At 38.5% G+C, this 21755-nt stretch overlaps 4 protein-coding genes across 6 annotated transcripts in view; 2 read left to right on the top strand and 2 right to left on the bottom strand.

Moving 5' to 3' along the window:
* krt98 (keratin 98) overlaps window positions 1-21755 on the top strand; it is a 50856-nt gene that overhangs the window by 19177 nt on the left and 9924 nt on the right. Inside the window, exon 8 of one of the 3 annotated variants that reach the window (XR_015129936.1) lies at window positions 76-1608. Coding sequence is in view for 2 of the 3 variants with exons in the window: in XM_086296657.1 (XP_086152783.1) it covers window positions 76-176 (101 nt within the window). In the remaining variant the exon portion in view is untranslated. Of the gene's footprint in view, window positions 1-75; window positions 2947-21755 lie in introns of those variants that run through there. The other 2 variants (XM_086296657.1, XM_086296658.1) reach the window with 2 other exon arrangements.
* On the bottom strand, window positions 3328-5562 carry LOC147328355 (keratin, type I cytoskeletal 50 kDa-like). The gene is made up of 7 exons (XM_086296656.1): window positions 4990-5562; window positions 4731-4813; window positions 4465-4621; window positions 4193-4354; window positions 3970-4095; window positions 3658-3875; window positions 3328-3561 (listed from the first exon to the last, which is right to left on the bottom strand). The coding sequence occupies exons 1-7, from the start codon at window positions 5488-5490 to the stop codon at window positions 3450-3452; spliced, it is 1359 nt and encodes a 452-aa protein (XP_086152782.1). The 5' UTR covers window positions 5491-5562; the 3' UTR covers window positions 3328-3449.
* Window positions 12113-17180, bottom strand: LOC147328354 (keratin, type I cytoskeletal 19-like). Its single transcript, XM_086296659.1, has 9 exons — window positions 16855-17180; window positions 16163-16288; window positions 15735-15817; window positions 15380-15536; window positions 15030-15191; window positions 14802-14927; window positions 13584-13813; window positions 13460-13494; window positions 12113-13356 (listed from the first exon to the last, which is right to left on the bottom strand). Exons 1-9 carry the CDS (start codon window positions 17128-17130, stop codon window positions 13250-13252), a joined length of 1302 nt encoding a protein of 433 aa, XP_086152785.1. The 5' UTR covers window positions 17131-17180; the 3' UTR covers window positions 12113-13249.
* LOC147328353 (uncharacterized) lies at window positions 20982-21730 on the top strand. The gene is made up of 3 exons (XM_086296662.1): window positions 20982-21033; window positions 21119-21382; window positions 21547-21730. The coding sequence occupies exons 2-3, from the start codon at window positions 21124-21126 to the stop codon at window positions 21621-21623; spliced, it is 336 nt and encodes a 111-aa protein (XP_086152788.1). The 5' UTR covers window positions 20982-21033; window positions 21119-21123; the 3' UTR covers window positions 21624-21730.

The raw sequence follows: 21755 nt of genomic DNA, 5'->3' as shown, positions 1-21755 counted from the left end.
AAATTTACATTAGATACAGTTTTAAGAAATGTCTTGAGAATTTATCATGTTTGTTTTTTCTCTTCTTTTCTTTAGTGGTCAAAAAGGTCATCACAGTGGTGGAGAAAATTGTGGATGGAAGGGTGGTGCAGACCAACGAGACCGTTGATAATCTGGGTCAACTTAGGGATGAATAGATAGAAGCTCATGGAATATGGGATGAATGATCAAAAAATAAAGATCATGCAGTTGAATTAAAGTTTCATGTGTGGCGTCTACATAAATGTAAAATTATTATGTAGGTTTTCATCTCTTTTGTCACTTTATAGTAGATGTGCATGTGGCATTAGTCAGTGTGGTTTTATTTAACATATGTATGACATGAAAAACCAGAAATAACTGTCAATTTTGCAGCTTTAAGGTGAATTTAAGCCCCTTTTCTGTAGCCAATCTCCTTTCGTAACAATTTAAAGGGGTTGGTTTTATTAAGAAGCCACCCTTTTAAATTGTAATAATGCTTTAATTTAAGCAGACAGGCTTTGAGGTTATGACTGACAGCTGGGAAACTTTGACGTGGCTGTAGCTGTTAGCAGTCTGTTAAGCTTTGCCTCGGCAAATTTGAGTCACTCAAAGTCATGTATGTTGTGTTGGTGCCTGTTGAAGTATTTTAATGAAATTCCATCAATTTTCTCAACCACTTCTCCAATTCAGGGTTGTGGGGTAATGGGACTGGAACCCATCCCAGCTGTCAGGAGTGAAAAATGCAGTGAGAGAGACAGACATTTAGGCTTTAAAACAGGGGTTCACAAATCAGTGTCTTTTTACATTCAGTCTATGTTGACTACCAACATATTTTATCATAAATGTGGACAAAATAGGGTTTTATGTAATGTAAAGTCTTTTCTTGTTCCTTAAACCCCTGGTTAATCAAATTCAGTGAGTACCAAAAAACTGTAAGCTCAAACTAAACAACCTTTATACATATGAGACACTTCTTCTGACAAAAAATAAATTTATCTCTCCTGAAGACAAGTACAAGGAAAAAAATAACAAGCTGTTAAAATTAGTTTAGAGCAGGTACTAAACAAATTCTCAACCCCATCTCTACAAAGCTTGATTAATTCAATTCAATTTCAATTCAATTTTATTTATATAGCGCCAAATCACAACAAAAGTCGCCTCAAGGCTTTTTTTACTTCTTATAAACTTAGAAGTAAAATTGCAGAGTATAATAATAGTTTCTGCCTGGTGTAGGTACAGGGAGTGCCAGGAAAGAGTGGGTTAACCCTCTCAGGCTCAAATTAAACTTTTTGTTGCTAATGCACAACCAAGTCCTGCAGTGGTACTTCTGAGTAAAAAAACCTCATAAAATATGTATGTGGGGTAATCAGGTTGTTAGTTTTTAACTGTTGCAAATCGGCAACGCCTGCCTTGAGAGGGTTAATGATGGAGTGACATAATGATCAGTTTATAGTAAAGAGATTCAATGATAATAATAATGTTGTTTCTTCTGATTGCACAGACATTGTTTGCTTACACGCTTTAACAACTGTGTCTCTTTAGAGTTCACCTACCTGTGGATATACTAAGTTAGGTTTTTTGGGCATTTTGTCTCAGTGGACAACTTCTGTTCAGAACCAAAAACATTTACCCCAGAGGTTGCTATATTAAAGACACATTTAAAAAAAAAACATCACTTAGCTTATCAGTATCCTTACATTTTTAATGATCTTTCTAAAACCTAGACAAATGTCTTCTAGTGTTGATGCACACATTCCCTGCCCCCTAGTGGCAAAATGTTGGTTGATGCAGCTTTAATCACGTGTAATGAGACGGAGAAGTCTATCAGAATCCACATGGTGAACATTTTGCTCACATCACATATGTTAGGGGTGGGAAGATCCATTAATTTTAATGAACAAAAACTTGTTGATTCTTGATGTCATACACACGTTTTCCCTCATCACAGGTGAGGACGACTCAGAGTACAGACAGTGGACTCTGGACTTTGTGGACTGGTGTCAGCAGAACCACCTGCTGATCAACGCTGGGAAAACCAAGGAGTTGGTAGTGGATTTCTGGAGATGCAGACCCACCACACTGACACCGGTGAACATCCAGGGAGTGGACATTGAGATAGTGGACTCTTATAGAGATAGTGGGTGCTCACCTGAATAATAAGCTAGACTGGAGCCACAACACCGATGCTCTTTACAGGAAGGGTCATTGCAGACTCTACCTGCTGAGGCGGCTGAGGTCATTTGGAGTACAGGGAGCGCTTCTATGACTCTGTGGTGGCATCTGTCATATTTTACAGTGTTGTATGTTGGAGCAGCAGTTTATCTGCAGCTGAGAGGAAGAGGTTGGATAAACTCATTAGGAAGGCCAGCTCTGTTCTGGGATGCACCCTGGACCCTGTGCAGGTGGTGGGAGACAGAAGGACTCTGGCCAAAATAACATCTCTAATGGACAGAGTCTCCCACCCCATGCATGTAGATGTTGCTGAACTGCAGAGCTCCTTCAGTGACAGACTGCTGCATCCTAGATGCATGAAGGAGCGTTTCTGCAGGTCCTTCCTCCCTGCAGCTGTCAGAAAGTACAATCAGAACTGCTCCCAACAATCATAGATGTTTACATCAGCGCTGTATCTTGCACTATTTTATAAACCGATTCACACTATAACCAGGGATTGCCTCTTATCTGTATTTAATTTTATTTTATTTAATAACAGTATGGTACTCAGTTTTTGGTAACCATTGTCCTTCATGCAAATATGTAAAAAATGTGTATGTTTCTGTTCTGTCTTGTGTACTGCTTGTTTGTATATGTGTCTTTCTGGCTGTTGTAACACCCAAATTTCCCCCTGTGGGACAATTAAAGGATTATTCTATTCTGTTCTATTCTATTCTATTCTATTCCAAATATGAAATAAAGTCTAAATGCTGACTGTAACGTGTTTTTAAATGTTTTTGTGTCATCGTGTACTCAACAGGTTCAGAAATGTTTTACTTTATTGCTCTCTTTCTAAAGACTATAAAACATCTTAGGCTCATGTGTCATAATGGAAATTTTGAAAAGAGGCACAGTCCTGAGTAATCATTACTTTTAGCTTTTCTATCTAGCAAGATGGCCTCAGGCTGCAACTTTATATTTGCTGTTATGTTTAATTTAATTCTCAGCCAAGTTTGTATTGTCAAAATACTAATATTATCTTAGTATTCACCAATGTCATGAAATACCTTATGAAATATAAATATACCTTTTAAAAATACCTTCTTGGTTGATGAAAAACTGTGGAGCTGTCACTATCATGACATTTGAAATTAAGTAAACACAAATAAGACAAAATTCAAGTCAGCAAACTGAGAGCCTTTTATTGCATCACGTTAGTATTTGAAGGATGTAGTAGCGACTTAGATGTGGAATTTGTGTACTCCAGAAGTTGTGCTGTGTTTGCTGTTTGAGACAGTTTAGGTACGGGTGGTGTGGGTACTTGAGGACACCACCTTGCCATCGCTTACTTCCTCAGTGATCACGACCACTTTTTTAGTGGTGACGCTGGAAGATCCAGAGCTTTGGATGCTGTGAAAAGTACAGAGTTGGTGTTAAAATCAGTTTAAGATTTAAATTTGCAGAACTAGCTTATGGTGAAAGGGCTGAATTCTTCATTTTTCTTACCTGCCCTCTCCATCCAACAGCCTCCTATACTCTGCAATCTCCATTTCCAGGCGAGTTTTGATGTCGAGGAGCATCTTGTATTCTTGGCTCTGGCGATCAATATCAGCACGGAGCTGCATCAACTGTTCCTCCATGCCTGTCACTTGCATCTGGAGGCCTTGAAGCTTCATAGAATACCGCGCCTCTGTTTCAGCCAGAGAGTTTTCCAAACCTGCTTTCTATTGAAGAAAGGAAGGGGTAAAGAAAATCTGTCAAAAATCTGAAGCTGGGATTAGTGAATGAGTTCGAATAAAGCCAAATGATTTTATTTACCATGCTTAACTGTGACTGTAATTCAATCTCCAGGCCTTGCAATGTGCGACGGAGGTCAGTGATTTCTGTTTTGGATGTTTGCAGAATTTCTGTGTTCGCAGTCATCTCTTTGCTCAGCTCATCTGACTGCAACAGATATGAGACTCAATGCAAAGTTCATATATCACTAAATAACTTCGAACAACAATCTATGCATTGAAAATCAGATCTTCTTCAGTCTTACCTTTTGATCAAACCAAGCTTGAAGTTCTTTCTTTTTTTTGGCAGTTATAGATTCATATTGGTCACGGATCTCAGCCAAAACACTGTTCAGGTCTTGTTGTGGTGCTGCATCCACCTCCACATTGATCTGACCACTCATCTGGGTTCTCATTGCTGCCATTTCCTGGTGGACAAATGGTTCAGTATTTTAATTGAGTTGGTTGTATTGTACAGTTGAATAAATTTGTTCCATTTTTAATTTGCTTGAATGACTGTTCACTGTTTTCTACTGACCTCCTCGTGGTTTTTCTTAAGGAAAATGAGCTCCTCCTTGAGGCCTTCTATCTGCATCTCCAGGTCAGATCTGCATAGTGTCAGCTGATCCAATAGTCTCTTCAGCTCAGCAATATCTGCCTCTACTGATGTACGCATAGAAAGCTCGTTCTCATACCTGCAAGGCCACAAGTGATGAGATATTTCATCTCAACAGTTCTGTGTTTGTTTAGTGTAAATTAAAAATTCACAAGGTTCAACAGCATTTAACCACTACTATCCCTTACTTGGTTCTGAAGTCATCTGCTGCCAGTTTTGCATTCTCACAGGCCAGAAAGATGCCTCCATTGACAGAAATGGCATCCCGGATCTGTGTGATTATGAAATACCATTTTTTAAATAACTACTACATGTCTTTATATTTGTGCAAACATTAAAAACAACTGATTCTGACTTATATTTCAAAAGCAACTTCTTAAAGTTCATGCATTTCATAATAAATTAAAACGTGGTGTAGCATTCGGATTCACTACTCATGTGACATACCTTATCTCGCAGGTCAGCAATAGTGGCCTCATAAGCTGAGTAGTCACGGGCTGAAGGGGAGGTCTTATTTTCCAAGAACTGCCTGATCTTGAGCTCAAGTTCACCGTTGGCCTTCTCAAGCTTGCGCACTTTCTCCAAGTAGGAGGCCAGGCGGTCATTCAGGTTCTGCATGGTGGCCTTTTCATTGGCACCAACATTGATATCCCCGCCGCCAAAACCTGCACCACCACCAAAGGCTGCACCACCACCAAAGGCTGCACCACCACCAAAGCCTGAACCGCCGCCAAAGGCTGCACCGCTACCAAAACCTCCACCACCACCTCCACTGGAAAAACCAAAACCACCACCACCACCAGAAACCGAAATTCTTGCTCCGTGTCCACCTGCACCACCGTGCACGCTTCTAGCATACATCCTTTGGACACTGCCTCCACCTCCACCTATGCCTGAACCTCCAAAGCGCCCAGAATAACTGCTATTGGATGTTGACAAAGACAGCATTGTGAAGGTTGCTCAGGTGGTCTGACTGCCTTGAACAGACGGAGATGGCTGAGATGCACAGCTCTGCTGCTGGACCCTTTTTATGCTGCAAAAAGCTGCTGCTGCCTTCAGTGTGGGTGGTGTCATGCAGGCACAAAGGGAGGAGCATTACCTAAAATGGGTGTTCAGCCCAAGTGTTCACACAGATATGCATTTTGTGCAATCATAAAAAGGAGAAAGTAGGATTAAGTATTTACTGCATTTGTAAGGTATCCAAATTTTACAACTGGCTTCAATTCATGCTGAATATTGTCATTATTTCATTCAATATTATTCTGTATTCCGTTGTTCGATATTATTGTGCATAAGGACACCAGTATCTTTATTACTGCAGAACGTTGTGTAAATTGTAAAACAGCCACACCCATCAACATGTGCCTCAAGTTAGTTATACAGTTAAAACTGTTCTGTCAGGTGATGGGACCTCATTAATTTTGTAGCATAATTTTTGAAAAAAAGAGCCAAACCAGGCAAGCCACACCTGTTTTGTTCCCAAGGTAATAAGCACTGCAAACACAAGTTGTTTTTTTTACTTGACTCTCAGCCAGCAGCACACTTATTCTCACACATCTTTTTTTCCCTCAATGTTACCTTAAAATATCATCTTTTATGTGTTTGTTCATTTTGCCCTGCAATAGCCTGCAGGTTTGCCTAGCAGAGTATTATAGATGTCAAAGAAGACTTAGCCTTATTCAAGATTTGGCACTGCACTGCTGGAAAGCTCACCAGAAATGTGCTTGCTTGTTATTGACTTTTCTTGGCATTGTACTTTGACGTGTGCATCATGCCTGAACAAGCTCTTGCTTGTTTGCTTCTTTCCATCTCTCCACACCAATTTTAAGTCATTTACAATACCCTGGGGGATTTTGCTCAAACAGTTCCACATCAGTCTGGTGCAAATGTTAGATTTACCATTTACCTACCATTTACCTATCTATTTGAAAAATTGCAAAGCATTTACCTTTTCTCTTTACTCTATAGTGTCTTTATATTCTTTTCTTCTTTTTTTCATTTTTAATGTAGAAAATGATTCTAACAATGCTTTTATTTTGTTTCTAGCCAGTAAAAAGTTTCCCTTTGCCTCACAGAAATGACTGCTGCAGAACTTGCACATACACAGTAGATTTAGCAATTACTACTTAGCAAAACCAGATGCTGCTAATCATTTGCAAGTTGCAAAGCTGTCTCTTGCATGTGCTAAACAGCTGTAAATTATATCTGAGATGCTGACTGGTTATTCATAACAGAGGATAATTTATGTGCACAGAGCATAACAAATAGTGCACTTGAATCACTTAGATGAAGTTCATCCCTTCATGTCATTTGCTAAATATATATTTTTGGATTTTCTGCTGATTAACATTTTAGAGTGTATAACATGCAAAAAGATTGGTCAGAAAAACAAATGTTAAAGAAATAATAATGTGTCGTAAATGACAGAACATTTTTAGCAACAAGCGTCAGTGTCATGAAAGTGATTCAGTAACGCTGACTTACTATATTACTACCAACACAATTGATTTAAAAATAAATAAATTACTTGAATGAAAATAAATTTGTTACTGTGAGAGTACAAAGGAACATTTATTAACTTCTAGGTAGGCTGCTGTCAAGAATCCTGTCAAAATGATGAACAGCTCATGTTTCCTTAGGCATTAGGCAAAACCTGCACAGACAGGAATCTCATACTCACTGATCTGTAGATCACGAAATCAATGGAAAGCTACACAACATGACAAAGTGCATTCACTTAAATATTTTTACTTACTTGTGCTAGAATGAAACATTGCATGAAGAAGTATTAGAGTTAGTTTGGTTAGTTTGGAGGTGTTTTAAAACTTGCCACCCCTGCCGTCAGCATTATGTTAGCAATTAGCCAAGATTTTAATTCTCCAATATAACCACTAACTTCTACACCCAAGAGTGCACTTCCCTTTTTCATAAAAGATGATCTATTGATGCAAATCCAAATGTATAGAAAAGTAGCACAAACACTTATTTTATTCACAATAGAACATAGAATTCAAGTCATACATTTAAACTGAGGAAATGTATTATTTTAAGGAAAATATGAGTCCATTTTGAATTGGACTGCTGCAACAGTTCTCTAAAAAAGTTGTGATGGGGGCAGGAAAAGGCTGGAAAAGTAAGTGGAATTAAAAAGAAACAGGTAGAGGAAAATACAACTAATTAGGTTAACTGGCGACAGTTTAGTAACATGATTAGGTTTAAAAAGAGGATCTTAGAGAGGCGTTTTTCAAAGGTACAGATCAGTGTAGGTTCACCAATCTCCTGAAAAAAAAAACATTTAATGTAACTCAACGTATAACTTAAGACTGAATATTTCTTCATCTAAAGCACATAATATCATCAAAAAGACAATCTGGAGAAATCTCTGTGCACAGGGAACTGAAAATCAGTACTTAGATGCTTGCGATCACCCTCAGGTGGTGCTGCGTTAAAAGCAGGCATGATCCTGTCAATTCGCTGTGCCAGCCACAAATACAGGTTAAAGCTGGATCGTGCCACAAAGAAGCAATATATGAGCATGATCCAGAAAAGCCACTGTCTTCTCTGAACCACCAAAGCTCATTCTAAAATGGACTGAGGCAAAGTGAAAAACTGTTCCATGGTCAGACAAATGGAAAGTTGACATTCTGTTTGGACAATATTAACACTCCATTCTCTGGACTGAAGCAGAAAGGGTCCGTCCAGCTTGTCATCAATGCTTAGTTTGAAAGACTGCATCTCTGCACTGGGGAGGATTAGTTGCCATGAAACTGCGAGCTTGCCTCTGGAAAGGCACCACCAATGCTGATATCTTTTTCAGGCAAAGATTTTTCATATTTTGGTAAAGTATGTGTTTTAGTATAGTAAGCTAAACCACATTCATTCCAATCCTTTCACCAATTCAAAACATCAGGTGCATCATGAAACAAAAAGCACAACACAGAAGAGCCAGGACTTTGGGCAGCTATATCAAACAAGAATGGGACAACAATCCTGTCTCAAAACTCCAACAACTGCTCTCCTCAGTTGCCAGGTGTTCATGGACTGCTGTTAAAAGAAGACAGCCGATGCTACATAGTGAAAAACATTGCCCTTCTGTGTTCTATTGTGAGTAAAATATAGGTTTAGGAGATTTTCTAAATCTTGTCATTCTGTGTCTATTTACATTCTACACAGGGTCCCAACTTTTTTGGAATTGCATTTGTAAATATGTTGAATGGGGGGGGGGGAAAAATCAAAATAAAAAATGAATTTTCACAAAGGTCTTGTTCAAGGTCTTGTACTAAATATATATTTTAAAAAGTGTCAAATGTTCGCTTGTTAAAAAGTCACCGGTTGCCTTCGGGTGTGGGCCTACTACGCTCTTGTTGATTGCGAAACAATTTGCACACTTGTTTTCTTTGACAGTAAAAACCGTGCTGTGGTTTTACATCAGTTCTGTTGATTAGCGTAATTGTATGTGTAGGGCAAGGTGAGCTGTTGTGTGAAGTATGAAATTATGAATGAAGTATGAATGGTTGTAATTGAGATATTCCTGAGAACCAGTGCTGATGCCAATCACTTAAAGCCATAATCAGATCTTAAGAAGATAAGACTAAAAACAATATTCACTACATTTATGCCACTGTGGAAGACTATTGTATATAGCGTGAAGGAGAAATGTACTTGCAGTTAAACTTACTGGACTTTTGCCAAAAACCGTGTCCATAACTCTTCTGACAGATTTACAGTGTCACGTATCCAGTTTCTTGGAATGTCAAAGGCGTGTTCAAGCCTGAGTATAAAGTGCCTCATTGACAGAAATAAATGCAGCTTGGGGTGAGAACAGGAACACCATGTTTAAAATGTGCTGTGACATGATCAAATAGCTTAGAGAGCTTTTTCCTGGGTGTGAGTATGTTACATATGAGCCAGTATAAAACAATATCTCGCCCCTTTAGGCAAGAAAGCGAGAGTTCTGATGATTCATTACAGAATCATTTGGGGTTTTTTTTGCTCATCTGCCTTTCTCCATGTGTGCACTCTCAGATTTACAGGTACAGCGAAAGTCCATTTCATTCTCTACAGGTATAGTCTACACAAATATAACTATTGCGACCAGTCGTGTATACATTTTTGTGGTTCATTTTCAGGTGCATTCAGGTGTATTTTAGCACAAAGTCACAATCTTTCCAGGAGTGGACAGCAAATACAGCCTAAAGTCTGAAAACCTCTTCAGGCCTCAGCATGTTAAGATCATAACAATTCAATACACTAAACTAATGTGGCTTGTTTGAAAGGGTTTTCAGGAGAAAGAATAATATGGCTCCAATGCTTAGGTTTGCAAAGTTGCAATTGAACAAACCACGAGACTTCTGGAACAATGTCTTGTGAAGAGGTAAGACCAAAAAAGAGATGTTTTTTCAGAATGCACAGAACAGTTTTAGGCAAACCAAACACAGCATATCAGCACAAGCACTTCATAGAAACTGTCAGCATGGTCAAGGAGGGGTGATGATGCAGGATTGTTTTCCACTCACAGGATCTTGGCACCTTGCAGTCACTAAGTCGACCATATACCAAAGTATTCTAGAATTGAATGTGATACTAACATCTAAAGCTTGGCCTAAATTGTGTCATGCAAAAAGACAATGATCCCAAGCACACTTGCAAATCTACAACAGAATGACTGAAAAAGAAAAGAGTCAAGGAGTTGCAATGGCCCAAAATCCAAACCCCAACTTGATTGAAATAGTGTGGCAGGCTCTTGAGAGCTGTGCATGAAATGAACACCCACAAACTTCAAAGAACTGAACCAACAATGTACAAATGAGTGTGCCAAAATTCCTCCACAAAGATCTAAAAAACAGATAAAGTTACAGGTGACTTCAAGTTACTGCTGCTAAAGAGGCTTCTACAAGCTAATGAGTCATGCTGTATGCTTTTTTATCACTGCATATATGTGGCTTGTATATGAGCAGGAAACATTTGTAACGTACAAACCACAAAGGTACAAAATAGACAATGTCAAGGTTAAAATGACAGTACCACAGACGGTACCAGCCCACGCTGTGATATGTCTAAAGGTGCAATAAGGTACTTTTTTCTGAGAATGTTTTGAGTTATTATGATTCAGGCCCAAACTGGTCTCTGTTGCCTCTTCCAGTGCCCTGCAATGACTGGCCACACCCTCTATAGCAAGGAACATCTCATTCAATAGGTCTGGAAATTTACAGCAGAGACAGCATAACAATGTTCACTGAGACAGATTTGCTTTTTTTACCATTAAAAAATTTGGGGATATAGATAAAGAGACCATGTGCACACAGTCAAACCCCACAATATCTATGCTATGCCGTACTAATATTCCCTCTGTAATGCAGGCAAGCAAGTAAAATACACAATTTCTGTTTCTTTTTATCAAACATACACAGACTGAGTGCAACAGAAAAACACACGTGCACTGAGAATCTGCCCACCATATGTGACTGCATTTTGCTTTTGAAATTATGCATAAGTTTGAACCCCTGAGGTAAATGTAACATTTGAATTTCACTTTAAAACATGACCTTATGCACATAAATTAGGAACCTAAGTTGCATACGGTCCAACAATTGTACAATTTTGTATGAACTACTTATGCTCAGGTTTAGTTTTAGATGATGAGTTGTATGAATGACTGCTTCGCCTTAACTTGATATTTCTTTGTGTAGAAAACAGCTGAAACAGCAAGGTTCACTTTTACAATTAAGGGCGATAATTACGTTTAATAGCACTTAGGATTGATCAGTGTGGCAAAGTACTGGAATACAAAAGCACCGAAAAGAAGGCAGTTTTGGGTTGAGTCATTTTAACCAGCAGATTAACTCATCAAAGCACTGAGAAGCTTTTTGTAGATCTCAAGCCTCCACTTGATTCAGCTCCACCCAAATAAAGATGCCTGTGATGAATCAAACATAATCTTCACTCATACTTAGAGCACAAGCTTGCATAACACAGGTATTCTGTGATATTTTATTTCTTTCCTTTCTTTTGTGTGTTTCCATGCCTGTGATCCAGTGTCACCCATTTTTCCAACAGTTCGGAAATAGCATCTGTAATGCGCCTTCATTTTTATGCTCTTTGCAGATCTTTGTCTATTGTTCTGTAAGGGAAACTGATCATGCTTCTAGAAGTCTCTTGTGTAGCAACAATCTGTTTCCACTTTAGCAAAATAAGCTTATACAATCAATCCACTGAAGTTGGGCCAGGACCACTTTTAAAAAGAAAACCAAAGTCGACACCTGGTGGTTAAATATGAAATTACAAGCTAAATACATCATTTGTTTTCACATACTCTTGTGATTTTTACCTCAGTAGTCAAACGAGAAAAGTACAGGAGACAGTGGCTTTATATTTTAAGTTGATTCTGTTAGCTCTGTGATTAAATGATCCCAAAGCAAGGTCAGTATTCAAAATATACTCCTCTTCTGGATGTGAAAACACATTTATAACTCAGAATAAAAAATAATGATAGTGATATTTTTTTTCATTTGCGGTATATATTGGAATGAAATACAATCAATCAGTCAATCATCATTATTTTTTTCAGCCTTTTATTCATAGTTTGGTTTCATACTTATCCAAAGGCTCGTGCACTGTGTAAAGATGAGCATTTTCTGCATTTTGCAATGTTTCGATTTATAATGAGATGAAAACAAAGAGAACTCCCCAGAAGAAACTAGCGTGCACTTTGTTAAGGTTCAAAATTGAGGAGGGAGAGTACAAACCACCCTTGGTCCAGAAGCTCTTGGTCAAACGATGATTTTTAATGAATACACACGTGTGGGAAGACAACTCTGTATGCAGACAGCAATTGATCTTCAACTTAATCAAAGCATGAACACATATTTTATAGCATCAGGGTTTGATTTACTGACGCCCCTTCATGCGTCACAGATACATTTTATACATAGATCAGATCAACACCACAATGACTTTTAACCCAGAAGATCATCTTCTATTTTCATGGCTGGTACTTTCCGTTCTTGTCTTAAAGTGAATTGTTCCTCTTTCTTGCCGAGACAACAAGGACGGTTCCTCTTTCACCGAGACATGACTAATCTCTCCTCTAAATAAATCTAACTCATGTGTGTGTGTGTGTTGACCTCACATGCTCTTTGTGTCACCTCTTCACCTACTAACTGTCTGTGTCTCGTCCTCAAATGCTCTTTCTCAATTCACCTGTTGCACTTCTGACCTTTTACCAGAACAGAGGCTCATCCTTATGTGTTACAACCTAACGGAGACTATGTATATGTCCTCTACTAAATAAATGTTTTAACCAAGAACCTCTACTAAAACCTTAATATAAAATGACCTGATATAAGTGTTTTGTAAGCATGTATTGCAATTCCTTCTATGTTCTAGTTTTCCCTCAGCATGTATCACCTGAACAGTCACGTCAGTGAAGCTTAAGACCTTTAAAGAACCTGAACATCAACTCAAATAAGCACAGATATGCATTGTGTACACAATAGTTATAACTGCATCTGAAATACAAAATTAACATCATCATAAACATCTTAAGGCCATCTTAAAGCTATCTGTTACATTGTTAAAGCAATGATCATACTGCAGATTATATTATTAATGCAATGGTAATAATGATGATTATTTAACAATAGCAGTAAAATAATTTCCCTGCTCCACAACTTTAACAACTTAGAAGCTCGGGTGAGGGGAGCACAGGTTACTGAACTGTTTCCACTTGGGTGGCCTCAGAGGAGGCGACCACCTGTCCATCAACAATTTCCTCGATGATTGTCTTCACTCGTTTTTCAATGTGGGGTTTACGCTCTGCAAAGACAATGCATCGCATCACTATAGTGTAAAGAGCTTATTTCAGTTTTACTGCGACAAGATCTGAAGTTCTGGTTCAGTGAGTGATGGAGATTCTTACCTTCCACTTCTACGACCTTGCTGATGACCACCACCCTAAGAAGAGCGTAAACATTTTTTTAAAAACATTTTTGTTTGCTTTAATTGATAATCGATTAAAAACAGATACATTTTTAATTTCTTACTCCTTTTTTTCATAGTGCTCTCCTTCTAGCAGCCTCCTATATTCAGCAATCTCCATTTCCAGCCTCATCTTGATGTCCAGTAGCTCATTATATTCTGTTTGCACCCGCAGAAGAGAGGCCTTCAGCTCCTGCAGCTCAGTCTCCAGGGTGGAGATGGTGACCTGCAGTTGTTGAAGCTGAAGACTATAGCGACTTTTCACTTCCTCCAAATTTTCCTGTAGGCATGTAATCTGCAGGACAGAGAGGTTACAACAGCTCCATGTGAGTACAGTCAGTGGGAAGAATCATTTCCTCTCTGTTACAGCAAATTAATATATGTCCTGATATGTTTGGAAAAAACTGATTTAATTTTTTAATCATTCCCCTTGCGCTAACAATTAAAACATTACGAACCTAATGTGCTTCAAATAGCAAAAGTAATTTTAACCAGGCTCGACATCTGCTGATGTCAACCAGTATGAAGCATTTCCCAATCAAATGTAGGGAAGCTATATGTATATTTGTCCTTTATTTGTTTTATTAATGTTTTTTTCATGTGTTTGTTTGATTTTTTGCAACATACTTTTTGGCTATTTTCTCATTTAACTCAGCTTTTGAGCAGAAATACACCACCAACATTATTTTGAAATTCATAAGTTCATGAATATGGTTTTTCATGACTGTTATAAACAGGGGGAATTAAAATAGCAGATAACTCTTAATTCCTTAAACATTTAAGGGGTGATTAGTGTTCTGTTATTGTTTCAGATGATGCATTTTATATTCTAGGATTCTATTTTTTTTTTTTCATTTGCTTGCTCAGTCACTATGTGTTAATAGACCTCTCTGCGCTGAACCACACTTGTTATTAATCTCTGTCTCTCTTCCACAGCATGTCTTTATCCTGTTTTCCTTCTCTCACTTCAACCGTCTTGAGTTTCTTGCCACATTGCAAAATGTCACAATGATTTTAGTTAAAAAATATTGAAAGGTCATGATCACATGTGAGTTCATAAAATACGGCAGTTATGTTATGTCGTAGTGTTGAATACTGATTATATTTTTTAAATGAGCCTCCAAGGCAATGTTTGTTTGTTGTCTCTCCTCTCCTTGTTTCTCTTTCCTGCCTCCTCTGCTTGCAGCTGTGTCACCAAGATACCAGAGATAGGTACAATATGAGAAAAAAAGAGCGGGTCTGCTACTTCTTAGCTTCAGTACTTTTGGGTTGTTATTCCATACCTCTGTGTGTGCGCTTTGCCGGCTTATCATCAAACTTTGGTAGGTCTTCTTCAGAGTGGACAACTCTTTGTGAAACGTTTTCACATCTGTTTGGGAAACAATGATTTCCTTCTGGAGAATTTCCACCTTTTTAAAAGAAAGCATTCAAAATTCAATAAGAAAATTTGAACTTTTTTTTTTTTTTTTAAGGATCTACCGGAGTCGTTTTGAACATTTTAGGAACCTCACCTTCGACTGGAACCATTTCTCGACTTCCAGCTTGTTCTTGCTCACCACAGTTTCATACTGCTCCCTCATTTCCTCCAGGACCTTTGTCAAATCTGTAGAGTGTGCACTGTCCACCTCTACATTTACAGAGCCACTGCATTGGATGCTCAACTGGCTCATCTCCTGCAACATGCAAAACAAACAAACAAAAAACACAACAACAAAAAAAAGTGTTTAAATCTCCAATCCATCCAGAAGTGTAAGCGCTTCCACCACCAGCAGATGGCGACACTGCACCATGGAAAGCATTGACTCACGCAATCTCTTCAGCAGTGTTTAATAGGTTTGTTTTTCTATTATACGCCTTTTACCTCCTTGTGATTCGCCTTCATTTGCGCCAGCTCTGCTTTCAGATCCTCTATGCTTAGCTCCAAGTCACTGATGCCAAGAGTCAAGCTGTCGCGGACTGCTCGGAGACGGGATACGTCAGCCTCCACGGTCAAATGCAAGTTCATCTCCATGTCATATCTACAGAAGAAAAGCAGCCCTTTCAGATGCCATTATTTTCACGATTTTGATGGGGGTAACGATTGTATGGTCTCAAAAGAAAAAAATAAATAATAAAACAAAAACTCCCAAATGTAGTGGGATTTCTTTTCATATTTGGTATAAAGTAATATGGGGTAGAAAGAAATACCACGGAGCAACAAAGGAATGTAAACCTACTTCATTTTAAAGTCTTCCGCTGCCAATTGAGCATTGTCAAGCTGCACGTGGATGGCCTGGTTCTCTGCAAATCTTCTTGCAATCTAATTGGAGAAAATGAATAAACTGTCTGAAATTCTGACCGCGTATAGGCTATACTCTTCATTTATTGATATTGAGCAAATTATTTTGCATTCCGCAGCAGTTCAGCTTTCTTTGGATGCCATCTATCAGTCACATAGCGTACAACGGGTTCTAACCCTTCAAATCCACACTTCAGCATTAATTGGTGTCAATAATTTTTGTGATAGTAAAACAATGGAAAGATGTTTCAGTCGCCTGCATAGATGTTTACTTCGGGTGTTTGGCAATGTTCGAGGTTTCGTGTGTGTGCATTGTAAAATGGTTTGCTTTTCAGTGTGTTGTGTTATGTAAAGTGTGAGAGGTACCTCGGCTCTCAGGTCACTGATGGTGGAAAAATAGCCACCGTAGTTCTTGGTAACAACAGTTGACTTTTGACAGAACTCAGCGATGTTCAGTTCCAGCTGCCTATTTTTGGCCTCCAGAGAACGCACCTGCACATCACGAGGAAATACTGGTTCATACAAGCAGGCTATCATTATTTGTCTGAAAGCAACTGTTCTACATTTTTCCATTTGGTAAAATTTCATATGTTTTTTTTTTTTTTGTTAGTTTGTTTTGGGGTTTGGGTTTTTTTTTGTGTGTGTGTTCATTATTGTATGTGAGTATGTTGATCCTTTACTCACTACAACAATATAAAGACACCCCATTACAAGTGCTGCATGAAAAAATTCAATAAGATAAGAGAAACCTTAATTAGTCCCACATGTGGGATTTTTTTTTTTTTTTTTTTTTTTTTTTTTGGTCAAGTACAAGTTTAAAACAGAAAGTACAAGTTTAAGAGCAGTAAAACATTAAGGGGAAAAAAGCAATAGAATAGGATAAGATAATAGAATAAAGGGGGTTAGGGTTAGGTCAATATGTACTGTTAGAAACTGTTATTTTACTATATGGAAATTAATCTTATTATTTATTAACTAGTGATTACAAATGCAAATTGTTAAAAGTAAATAAAGGGGGGGAGTAATTCTTGCAACTAGCGCTCATCAGTAAAACCTACTTTTGCCAAGTAATCAGCCAGGCGGTCGTTGAGGTCCTGCATGGTTGCCTTCCCATCTCCGACTACAGAAGTCTCTCCATATGAGCCCACGGACCCTAAAGAGAAGACAGAGTTGGATCTTGAGATGCGGGTCCCATAACCTCCAGCTCCGCCATGCACACTGGGTGTGTAGCCAACAGAGGACGTGCTACTCTGCTTCCATCCGCCCAGGCTGCTGGAACTGTAGGTTCTCTGCTTAACGCTGTAGCTGCTCTGCTGGGTCAAAGAGGCTGCCATGGTGACAGGAGGTTGTCGTGATGCGAGGCTGATGGTGAGCACAGAAGGAATGTCTCCGAGGTGTGATCCTGCAAGACACAGCAGGGTATTTTATAGGGTTCTTAGTGAGGGGGGCAGTCTCAAATGCCATGCAACAACAACAGTGTGGTATGCAGATAATAGTTTTTGTTGTCTTTGTTTTTGTTTCCATCGATTGGGTGTGTAAGTCTTCATTAGACAAACTTTGATGAAAGACAAGTGGAACATCTAGTCAGACAGCTTAACTGATAACTATGCTGAAATCCAGCCAAAACCTAAGATGTGGCTAATTATTTCTTCTTAACTCATTACACTTCCTACTCGTTACTTTATGGGGCACAGATGAATGCTAAGATGATTTTAAGTGAGTTACCCAAAAGAAGCTGAAAAGACAACAAACAAGAGTAAAATAATTATATAAAAATGGGGGGAGAAGGTATTTGGATGGGTATGATCGGTTTCTTTTTTTTAAATTAATTTCACTGCATTTGATAGTTAAGTTTTTTTTTCTCTAAAATGCAAGTCAGCAGGTGCATCATGGCAGGTAGCGTGATCAACTTTTTCATGTTCACCCTGACTGAGAAGGTAAGTTTAACAAAAAGATCACTATCACAACCACCTATGAGCAGTAATTATGCCTAAGCCAGTGGTATTTGTTAAGCCTTTCTGGGGGTGTAAGACAGCTTCATCTGCACATACCAAACAATGAGTGGTATGTTGGTAACAGTTTTAATACAAACAATTTGCAAAACCAACAAATACGCTCTGTAAAAAACCCAAGAGCTACATCTCAGAGTCTACAGGCCTCAGTTACCTTGAGAAACACTGATGAATAAGATTAGACAGCACAGTGGAAAGCCTCTTCTCTTTAAAAAGAGCATGGCAGAATAGTTTGGCAATGCAAATCTGCCTCTGAACAAAGCACAAGATTTGTGTAACAATGTACTTTGGACAGACAAGATCAGCGTGGAGATGTCTAGGCATAATGCACGCAATATCAGTACAACAGTACAAACAGCTCATACCAGCTGTCAGGCACAGTGATGGATATTTCAGGGTTTGGGCTTATTTTGCAGTCACAGGACCTGGGCACCCAAATTCCAGACCTTTACCTGACTGAAATGCCAGGAAAGGACCTTAACAGAGCTGTACAAAAATGAAAGTCAGCAAATCTGAATAAACTGTGTGTGTGTGTGTGTGTGTGTGTGTGTGTGTGTGTGTGTGTGTGTGTGTGTGTATTCTAATATAGTATCTTTAAAATAATAAGTAAACAGCAGAGCTCTGTAATCTGTGTCTGTGTTCTTGTATTATGTTATTAGTCTCTCCTTATCTCAAACTGCACCACACAAAGACACTTGTGGACAAAATGAAAAGTATTATATGCACGAGGTTTTACATGCACTCATGTGAAAGAAAAAGGATTTAACTATTAGAAACTGGTTCCTCTGCACAACCACAATTTTGTTTGAGAGGCTAAAGCTATTTTTGTTCTGTGAATTGAAAGAAGCAGACAACAACATTAATAGCTGTTGGCACCATAAATGATTTTAAATATACACCCGTCCAAATAGAGCTGTGATCTCTGTTCCAGACCACCACCCCCACCCAAACATACCAAAACAAGACGCTGTCACACCTTTGACGCTGTCACACCTTTTTCTCTGGAAGCTCAGGTAACATGTGGTCAGAGTAAACCTTTCTGAAGTGACTAACAAGAACCTGAAAATCATTTTAACCTTTGTGGAACACACCCATACTGCTGACATTGCATGACTGAGTACACTGTAGTATTTTACATGGCACTATTCAGTGGAACCGACCTTTACATGTATACAGATTTCAGACCTAAATGCCAAATAAGCTTTACCATATTGTTAAAGAGCCTTTAATCAGCCCTCACCACAATTTGTCTTTAAACTTCAACATTTCTTCAAAACAATCCTGTTTGGTATTCTTTATTGTGGATTTTACAAAAAAATCATTTATGGAATATCAGCAAAATTATTCCTTAAACTGCGATGTCCGATTCTGGGATATATTTGGAATTTCAAAGGGAAAGTTTTATCGGGAAGTTTTGCATTGGAAACACTACTCATGTGTAATGTAGACGTCTTATCATAACCTTTCACCAGCATGACGGAATTTGAAGACACGTACCTGAGACGAGACAAGAGAAAATCAGTGACAGTGACTAAAACCTGCACCAAACATCCGATGCAGCCTTGAGTTAACAGTGTGTGTGGGTATGAATCTGAACTAAATAACAAGTGAAAGGAGCAGTTTGTCAAGAGCAGGTGGTGTCTGTGGACATTATCAGATTTTACTGATGGGTGTGTGTCCCTTTAGTCTGCAGATAACAAAAATGAAATATTTAGACCAGTAATAATCTGTCTAGCAGTGTATTAGAAGATATTAGACTGAGGTTGGATAAAGGTCACATATGCCTTTCTATCAACTTGCAGGCTCGTGTTCTGTATGTATTACAAATTAGTTATAATACCCTGAGGCAGTTTGTAGATTCATACATTGAAGTACATTTGCTGCTCTCCATTGTGCTGTTATCACTTTTATTGCATAAATCAAAGTAGCAGACAATCATTCACAGCGGACAGACCACACTTTCACTGCCTGGAAGAAAAATATATGAAGGCTGAGTTTCTACAAGCAGTTAAACATCACACATTATCAGGGGACGCTGGATTCAGAGTAACTGGGACACTTGAAAAAAAAATCTATACAGTACTGTATGTAAACAGAGCTAATGTTATCCAAGCAAGTATGACTTTTGCTAAAAGGGTGGTGTGTACGTCATGTGGAAAGTACAGGCTGCAGCATGACAGTAATAAATTATGCACATTTTATATTTGATGTATCACCGTTTAACTTCGCTTTTTAAACATATGTCAAGAAAACGTTTCACAGAAATGTTTACAGCCTGAACATTATGAAGGACATCTGTGTAACGTCTATGTAACTTTCTACTTTTTTTTCTTTAAAGCTGCAGGTAAATACATTCAATCCAAGTATGAATGAATGTGATGTGTTTTGTTTTATAATTGGGGGTAATTTCAATGATGATTCTGATTCATTAAGTGATTTTAGGTATCTTGTTTTCACTTGCTTTACTTTCACTTACATAGTTCATGCTAATATAAATAAATATCTGTGAATGTGATTGCGAATGGTTGTCTGTCTCTATGTCTTAGCCCTGCGTCAGGCTGATGACCCGTTCGGGGTGTATGACTCTTGACTCCATGGTAGCTGGAATAGGCTCCAGCCCCTCAGCGATTTTTTTAATGATAAATGGAAGAGAATGGATGAAAATATATAAAAAATATGAAGAGTAGCAATGTAAACAACATATAATGTGCAAATTGAAAGACTTGTATAGTATTCTCAATAAATACTACCAGTTAAAAAAAACTGAAAGAAATGGGACGTTGTTTAAATGTACGTTTCTGTACAGGTACAGGAAACCTGTGTTTCCTCCTCCCTAAAGTTGACTTTTTAACAGTGTCTTTATTGTTACATCAGATTTGTATTGTTTTAAATGGTTTCTAAGGAAATATTGGATTTTCAGTGTAAACACATCGAGTTGTTTTATTGTTATTGCAGTGCAAAAGAGGTCTTAAGTGACAAATATAATGATGTGTTTCTCCATGTAAACTTGCAGAATTTCCTTTGCGCACATCCTTTTTCCAATGTATCCATCTCTTAATCAAACGCTCTGTGGTGAACACCATTATCAGTATTTGATTGAAAGCCATTATGCTGACACCAAACTTGGGTATAAAAGAGACAGCCTGCTGGGAATCAGCAGTTGTGCACTGGAGACATCACGCTCATCACACTTTGTTGTGTACATATCTCATCCTATCTTCACAGGTACAGTAAGTTTGCCATTTTTGATACCTAATTTTTTTTAGAATACATCTCATGTTTACTCAAATGTTTCTTTCTTACTGCGCAGAGAGAATGTCAGGGAAAGTTTTCGTGGTATTTGCACTGCTGGTTGCTCTGCTTGTGTCTGGAGCAGCTTCCCCAACTGAAACCGGAGAGACTGAGGAGACAAATGTTCTCAAGCAGCTTCTAGCTAAACATGAGATGGCAAAAGACTCGGCTGGAAGACAGAGGCAAGCACCCCGCACTCACTCTGCACGGGTGGAACGACGGGCGCACCTTTCAGTTGATGAGCGCGAGATAATGACCAAACAAATAATGCAAGCAATTTCAGGTATGCTGCAGACTTGGGTGGGAAAGCTCTGTGATTGTCATCTTGTTTCACTTCAGCTAATTAGAGCAATGTGTGAATAGGCGGAGGTCCAAGACAATGCTCAGATTTACATACTGAACCCTTTTGTTTGTGGTTCATGTACTGTAGGAATGGTTTGTTCACAGAGCTGATGAACTCCGAGTGCATGACGGATCGGGACTACCAGGGCTGGGTGGATTTTGGCCGCCGGGACACAGAATGAGGCACATCACAACAGCTGGAGAGCTGGCGCACTGCTTTTTTGTTCAGATTTTATAAAAAAAGTGGACGTTTACTTCCCATGCAACTTTCGAAATAAACAGTTTTGCAGATTTATTGCACTTGTTTTTATTCC

The sequence above is a fragment of the Aulonocara sp. 'chitande type north' Nkhata Bay genome, linkage group LG6 (genome assembly GCF_057382095.1).
Source record: "Aulonocara sp. 'chitande type north' Nkhata Bay isolate Kocher_YH1m ecotype deep benthic linkage group LG6, A_spYH_male_GT1.1, whole genome shotgun sequence".
Lineage (NCBI taxonomy): Eukaryota > Metazoa > Chordata > Actinopteri > Cichliformes > Cichlidae > Aulonocara > Aulonocara sp. 'chitande type north' Nkhata Bay.
The sequence above is the reverse complement of the archived record's forward strand: the minus strand, read 5'-3'. Positions and strand labels throughout refer to the sequence as shown.